General features: G+C 52.4%; 2 protein-coding genes across 2 annotated transcripts; both read left to right on the top strand.

Moving 5' to 3' along the window:
• The first annotated feature begins 663 nt into the window (after positions 1-663).
• On the top strand, positions 664-5,077 carry SF3A2 (splicing factor 3a subunit 2). The gene is made up of 8 exons (XM_010724856.3): positions 664-1,087; positions 1,496-1,567; positions 1,893-1,939; positions 2,603-2,712; positions 3,347-3,396; positions 3,695-3,835; positions 4,341-4,409; positions 4,592-5,077. Exons 1-8 carry the CDS (start codon positions 962-964, stop codon positions 4,922-4,924), a joined length of 948 nt encoding a protein of 315 aa, XP_010723158.1. The 5' UTR covers positions 664-961; the 3' UTR covers positions 4,925-5,077.
• Positions 5,078-6,243: 1,166 nt separating this feature from the next.
• Positions 6,244-6,987, top strand: LOC104914681. The gene has a single exon (XM_010724898.3). It carries the CDS (start codon positions 6,367-6,369, stop codon positions 6,976-6,978), a length of 612 nt encoding a protein of 203 aa, XP_010723200.1. The 5' UTR covers positions 6,244-6,366; the 3' UTR covers positions 6,979-6,987.
• The last annotated feature ends 411 nt before the right edge of the window (positions 6,988-7,398 follow it).

Here is a 7,398-nt window from a genome sequence, read left to right as displayed (position 1 = left end):
CGGTATGGGGGCTGTGGGAGGAGGGGCTGCGGGCCTGAGGGGGCGAAATGAGGAGAGTGCGACCCTCGTTGAGGGGATGGGGAGGTTCTGGGAGGGGGCTGTGGTCCCTGCGGTGGTGTTTTGGGGAGGCGGTGACCGTCGCTGAGGGAATAGGGGGGTGTGGGGCCTGTGAGGATGGGGACTGGGGGGGTTTAGAGGGGCTGTGAGCTTTTCTGGGGAGGCTTTTGGGGGGATGTGCCCTCTGAAAGGAAACTGGGGGGGGTTGAGCGGCATAGAGAGCTCGGGGGTGTTCGTGGGGGGCTGTGAGGGATGAGGGGACTTCGAGGTGGGCTTTGGAGCCCGCTGAGGGAATGTGGGTGTTTAGAGGGGGTGGGGGGGCGTTTGAGGTGTGACCCACCTGTTAGCGACTGGGGGTCTGTGACCCTGTGTGAGGGAACAGGGGTGGGTGAGGGGTGGCTCTGTCCCTTGCTGAGGTGATGGGGGGTCTGCAGGGGGCTGTGGGCCTCGCTGAGGAAATGAGGTGTTGAGGCTCAGAACCTGCTCAGGGGCTGTGGGCTCTGCGGGGGCTGCAGCTCTCAGTGAGGGAGTTGTGGTGGTAATGGGGCTCAGGCCTTTAGTGGGGGAATGGGGGCACCTGGGGGGGCTGTGTCTCTCACTGAGCCTCACTGCACCCTGGTGAGCAGCTGGGAGGGAATCCATCGCTCTCTTTGTGGGGCTGAGGAGGTCGAGGGGAGTCTCTGGGAGCTCATTCCGGCTTTGAGTCACTTTGCTCCTGCTCACTGGGTCAGGGCAGCACCTGGGGAACACTCAGGGAGTGCTTGCAGTGCCTGGGCTGTGTCCTCATGGCGGGGCTCCATGCGAGGCCCAGCTTAGGGAGCTGCTGTCACTCATGTGTCTTTTCTTCATTTTTCCAGACTTTTATTTTTTTTCCTGAAGTCGCCGAAGCCCAGAAATCCCCACCATGGATTTTCAGCACCGTCCTGGGGGTAAAACGGGGAGTGGAGGCGTAGCTTCAGCCTCAGAAAGCAACCGAGACCGCAGGGAAAGGCTTCGGCAGCTGGCTTTGGAGACCATCGACATCAACAAGGTGAGCCCCAGTCCTGCAGGCTGTGTGTGGGTGAGGTCAGGGCTGCACCTCAGTGGTGGGTGAGAGGTTTAGTGGGGATCTGTGGAGTGGAATAAATACTTCTGTTCCTACTGATGAGGGAGTCGAGCAACTTGTGGAAGGGCCAAGCAGAGGGATGCCAGCACTGGGCTTCTGTTGTGTTATATTCAGTCTTCTTGGCACCGGTTCTTATGTTGCTGCAGTTGAGTATGGTGTTACCAGTGATCAAAAGTGCTCTTGTTTCTTTTTTCTGTATTCCTAAGGCAGTGTTGTGCTAATAACTTCACTCCGTGAACTCAGTTCTTGCAGTGCAGCTCTGCTTTAGAATTTTGATTGTTCAGTTATTCCAATATGGATTTTGCATGTAACTTTTGAAAATTCTCTTCCTAGGACCCCTATTTTATGAAAAATCACTTGGGTTCTTATGAATGCAAGCTTTGCCTGACGCTCCATAACAATGAGGTGAGTTGAGCAGCTGTCTGTCTTGATCTCCATGGCAACAGATATTTTAGAATAATGCTAGCTCCAAGTGCTGGAACCGAAGCTGTTCTCGTTGGCTGATTGCTGGAGGGGCGGTGGGGGGAGCAGAGGCTGTCGATGTTAAGCATGACAAGTTTCTGACAGTTCAGCAGTTGTGAGCAATCTGCAGTTTTTGAGTTCAATTCCGCTGTGCTCTGAGGATTAAAATATCTTTGTCAATGTGAAATGTCACCTCTCATCCGTGACAAATATCTTTCTGTTCAGGAACAGTTCAGTCTTCGTCTAACTTTCTTTCTTTTCCCCCCAGGGAAGTTACTTAGCACATACCCAGGGGAAGAAGCATCAGACCAATCTGTAAGTTGTTGTCCCCTGTAGTTATTCTCCATTACTTAGGCACTTCAAAATTAGATTGTGAGCACCTATAAAACTTGACCTCCATCATGCAGTAGCACTCTGGGCTTGAATGTTCTTTGTCTCTGTTTGTTTCTGAGGCACTCACCAGCAGGTATGAACTAGCTCTGCTCTGAACTGTGGTGCTGACAAGCTCCAGTTCAAAGCCAGCTATGGCATTTCTGAGGGAAGGGAGCAAAAGAGCTTTAAAAGCAATTAAGTCTAGCTGTAAGGGAATCATTTTTGTGAATACAACTTGAGAAAAGTTTGTAAGCTTTAATCTAAGAATTCAGGTTTGCTCTGCTTTTAGATATCTGGCTTGTGGAATTAATTTCCTTCTTGACTTCTAAGAATTCATCTCAGCTCCATCTGTGGAGGTGGGCACCAAAGTGCTCTTAGAGGTGGGTGAGATGGTGGAGGTGACAGCCTGTAGTCAGGGCAAGGCATGGAGAAAACCGGCCTCCCGTGCTGCTTGTGGAGGAGGAGCAGCAGTTTCCCAGTGTTCTTTCTGTGAAGTGCTGAAGTGCTAAATGCTCCTTACCTTACAGGATGCACGCTGCCTTTTAGCTGCCCTTCGGAACCAAGTGCTGATAACTATTTAACATTGCACATTTCCAATGAATCCAGGGCCCGTCGAGCTGCCAAGGAAGCAAAGGAAGCCCCTGCCCAACCTGCACCAGAAAAAGTCAAAGTGGAAGTGAAGAAGTTTGTGAAAATTGGACGGCCAGGTTACAAAGGTTTGTCAGCAGTGCCTGTCGTAGCAGACACCCTATGGCTGCTGGAGCTTGCTTGAAGTGCAGTGCTGTGGGCATGAATTGTTCATCAGCCTTTTTAGCAGAGCTGTCCATAAATAAGATATGGGCTTATCTCCTGATGTCCCTTATTGTTTAAATTACCCATGGGATGTCTCTTTATTGCTGGCAGTCAAGTGGGAGCCGTTTTAATAATAGATCAGTACATCTCAGTCTGTCAGTTCTTACAGTAGTCATATGGGAGATGATGGCATTGCTTCAGTCTCTCTTTTATTGTGCTCTGCCATCTCTCACCATTGCTCACAAGTCACCCACTGGCTGCATAGCTCAGGGTTTTTTCTCTCTGAACTCCCCACTGTGATTTTGGCCTTCACTACAAGACATGGCTTCTTCATCTCCCAGCTGTGCCCTGCAGTGCACAGTGTGTCAGTGTCTGTGCCCCACAGCAGCTGCATTTCAGTAGACACCCACAGGAACTTTGGTTGAAGACATTGTAGCATTTTATTTGATAAATGGGAAACAAAATCCTGTCATATTTTGTTCTTGGAGCTTCCTAGGGCAGAAGCAATGCTGTGCTGACCTTTATGTAATGTACTAAGCTTTCTTATTTTCTTTACAGTGACCAAACAGAGAGATCCAGAGACAGGCCAGCAGAGCCTTCTCTTCCAGGTAAGGTCACATTCTTGGTTTCTGGGTTATCCAAGTAAAAGCTTGGCTAAATGAGCAGTTCTTTGCAAGACTCATGAGGTAATAATAAAATAAAAAGAACTTATCTTGCTGGTTTGCTGTTGATAACTAAATGGAAGAATCCGTGATCGTAATTGTTGAGCTGTTTTCTTTGGCAGCAGTAAACTTTCAGTTGGGAGCTTCTCTTCTTCAGCTATTCTCGCATAGCTGAGGGGTTCCTTCTGTATGAAGGAGGAGAGCACGAGGGGGGTGTTATAAATCTGCCATAATACCCCAACAGATCGATTACCCAGAGATTGCAGAAAGCATCATGCCTCGCCATCGGTTCATGTCAGCATATGAGCAAAGGATTGAGCCCCCCGATCGGCGCTGGCAGTACCTCCTGATGGCAGCAGAGCCCTACGAAACCATCGCCTTCAAGGTAACGTTTGGGGCTGACTGATGGCAGGGAGAGTTCCCATATTTTCCAGGACATTAGTTCCCAGTGATGGCCGTCACAGGCTTGTTCTGTTCTAGCTTTTTGGGGGGTTAATGGCCTGGAAAGGAAGGTCAAGAAGACGTGGCTGGAAGTTGTTAGACTCTGCTGAGAATTACTGGAGGACTCTGGCATGAAAACCAGGCTCTGCGTTGAGCTCTGGGGAGCCATTGAATTCTCAGTGTCTGGCACAGAAAGGATCCTCCTGGGCTCTGCTCCCAGCCTTTGTGCAGATGTTGAGAGGGGTTTTTTCTGCCAGCATACTTGTCCTTGACCGATAGGGAAGTAACTCAATTCTTTGCTGCCCCCATCTCTATCTAATAACATCCGAGACGAGCGCATCTCACAAAGGCCTGAAATAACTGCTTATCTGGCGGGCTGTGGTGCTAGAAAGGGCCACTGAGCTAATCTGGTGCTACTAATAATAGCTCCCTGTTCTTCTGTGTTGCAGGTGCCAAGCAGAGAAATCGACAAAGCGGAGGGAAAGTTTTGGACCCACTGGAACAGGGAAACCAAACAGGTAGCTGGAACGTGGCAGCATCTTAAGGGTTGAAGGGGGAAGGGGGAGGGCAGAGCCTGGGGGAAAAGACAGTGGAGTCGCATCCATTTTGGCTTTGGTGCTAAAGTCGCTGATGTGTGATGGCACAAAGTTGTCCTGAGAGCTGATCGTTTCCTTCTCTTTGCTTTTTTCCCTCTCCGCAGTTCTTCCTTCAATTCCACTTCAAAATGGAGAAGCCCCCAGCTCCCCCCAACCTCCCTCCTGGCCCTCCGACTGTGAAGCGACCTCCTCCACCTCCGCTGATGAACGGATTGCCCCCCAGGCCCCCTCTGCCAGACTCGATGCCTCCACCTCCTCCAGGAGGGATGACTTTGCCCCCCATGCCACCCTCTGGACCAGTACCACCTCCTCCAGTGCCACCTCAGCTGCCACCAGCGCCCGGTGTCCCTCCCCCCGCTCCTCTGCCACCCATGATGAGACCTCCCCTCCCCACGGAGGGGCCGGGCACTATTCCCCCTCCTCCTCCCTCCAACTGAAGCCTCTCCATCCCACCGGACTCGTCTGGCTCATAGCTTTTTATATGCAGGTTACAACTGATTGGGGTAAAATAGTCTTATTTTGTATGCCAGTGATTTTGATTAGATCCTGTAGATCCATTAAAAGGTTTTCACTTTTGTTTTCTCTCTTTCTTCCCGAGTAATTGGTTAAAATCTTGTTGTGTGGTCGCTTTATTTTGTCCTTCAGTGTGTAAAGCATTCCCCAGCTGGTTATGTTATCAAAATGATCCAAAGAGGACACAAAAGACAGGAGCTCCCCTGGCACCTCAGTCAGCTGCTCCTGGCTGGCAGAGCTGCATTTTCCCATCCCAACCTCACGTGCATCCCATCATGACCAGTGCATCAGCTGCTATTCAGCTGAAGTCCTTTAAGGGAGTTGGCTGGCCGTGGGCACGCAGAAGGCACTTGTGTTTTTGGCAGAATGCTGGTGAGCACAACGCCCTACGTGTGCAGCTCTCTGTCTTCCTGCTCAAATGCATTCACAATCAGCATCCCTCGTGCTGCACTCAGAAACCTCATTTTTCCTCCCAGCACTGAGCTCTGTACACCAGCTATGATGGCAGCCAGAAGCAGCACAGAAATGTCTCTTTGAAGGAAATCACATTGCTTCAAGAGCCCTTGAAAAGCACTGGGTGAGCTTTCACTGGCAGCTTAGAGAAGAATCCCCCCACCCTGCTGCTCTCTGGGCTGTTGATGCTCAACATGGGCCTCCATGCCTGAAACAACTCTGCTGAGCCTCCTGCATGCAGGCCGTGTTTGTGAGCCCTTTGGGTCTGTGCTGGGGCTGTATCCTGAGCTTCACCCTGCACGAGTCCTGGGAGCACAGAAAAGGGCTCTGCTCGTGCACTGGGATCTCGTCCACGTACACTGGCACCTGTTAGGTGCTATTCTGCACGTGTTGTGTGGCTGGAGACGTGCACAGCCTCTGTGCTCTGAGGGGGAGGCACCCAGCGGAGGGAGCTTTGGGCATTTCCTTTTTCCAAATTTCTCCCTCTTATCTTCACCCTCTCCCCCAGGTGTGGACAGCCCTCTCCTCCCAGTGTCGCTGCTGATGGGAATGGTGTGTGCCAATCCCTGCGAAACCTCCGGCCCCAGTTCCACCCTCCGCTCAAAACATCTCAACTCAAGGACACCATCCCTACAACCAAAGGGAAACAGCTTGACAGTTTTGTTTTTTTTTCTTTCTTTCTTTTCTTCAGTTTCCAATACTGGATAGCTAAACCCAAAATAGAACAGAAAAGTTCCTCTGACCCCAGCCCTCCCTCCTTGGCAGCGGGGCAGCAGCCGTGTTTCGCAGGGGAGGTGTGTTGTGTGTTGGCCACTCAAGGCCACTGCTTTTAAAAGGGAGACGTGGGTCCTCCCGCACACAGAGGTGCATCGGGCGGCTCGGCGGCTGCTCTGGGTGCAGTGAAACAAGGAGGATGAAGGCGGTTCTCGGGGTGCTGCTTCCATACCTGGTGCTGCTGCTCCACTCCGCAGCTCTGCCGAGAAAAGGGACCCATGGAGCAGAGGCTGTGCTGGGGCAGAGCCTCTCAGAGGAGACGGAACTTGGAGCAAAGAGGGAAAATGTGAGCAGAGCGCGACCCGGCTCGGCGGTGAGACTGAAGATGACTGTGGCTTCTCGCCTCCTCCCTGAGCCTGCAGCAAGCTGCACACAGGCTGACGGCTCCAGCTTGCAGCCCTGGCCCTTGGGGGGGCTGGAGGGCCCCGTGTGCCGCCTGAAGATGGACAACAGTGAGGTCCCCCCATCCCACCTGGAGGTGGTGGGGGTCCTCACCCGCTATGAAAGCACCTTCATCAAGGTGCTGCGCGCCAGCTGGAAGCACCGCAACCCCGAGACCTTTGGGCTGTGCCCAGGTGGAGGTGCACAAACCGTGCTTCGACCGCTGCAGCAGCTCCAGGAGCACCTGGCAGGGCCAGGCACGGGGCTGCAGCGATTCCTTGTCCTGCATCTGGAGGAAGGTAGGAGCTGGAGGGTCGTGGTGTGGGGAAGGCCAATGCTATCGATGGGCCTGAGGTGGAGGTATGGGTGAAGAGTTGGGTTTGCAGGTGGGTTTGCTTTAGGATAAAGCTGTACAACAGATCCTCTCCTCGTGTGCGTGTGTCAGAAGCTTTCATAACGGTGAGCCTGCGTGCAATGAACACCCAGTGCTGCAACATCAGCGGGTTCCGCACTGCTCAGTTTGGTTCTGGAGCTGCAGCATTTCTCCCTTACTGTCCCAGTCATTGAAGTTTGGTTCTATTCTGTCCAACTGGGAAAAAACCCAACATGGTCCTCGGGGGTTCCCCCCCAGATGGACCGTGCTGCCCTCCATCACCTGAAGCACTCATGGTTTGCCACTGCTCTGAGTGACGTGAGGAGCAGAGCTCAGCCCCAGAGCCCCTTCCTCTCCCTTTGCACTGTTATGGCTGCATGCTTCACCCACCCTGTGCTCTCTTTGCAGTGAAATGGG

This window comes from Meleagris gallopavo, chromosome 30, assembly GCF_000146605.3.
Source record: "Meleagris gallopavo isolate NT-WF06-2002-E0010 breed Aviagen turkey brand Nicholas breeding stock chromosome 30, Turkey_5.1, whole genome shotgun sequence".
NCBI classification, from domain to species: domain Eukaryota; kingdom Metazoa; phylum Chordata; class Aves; order Galliformes; family Phasianidae; genus Meleagris; species Meleagris gallopavo.
This window is presented reverse-complemented; position numbering and strand designations above follow the sequence as displayed.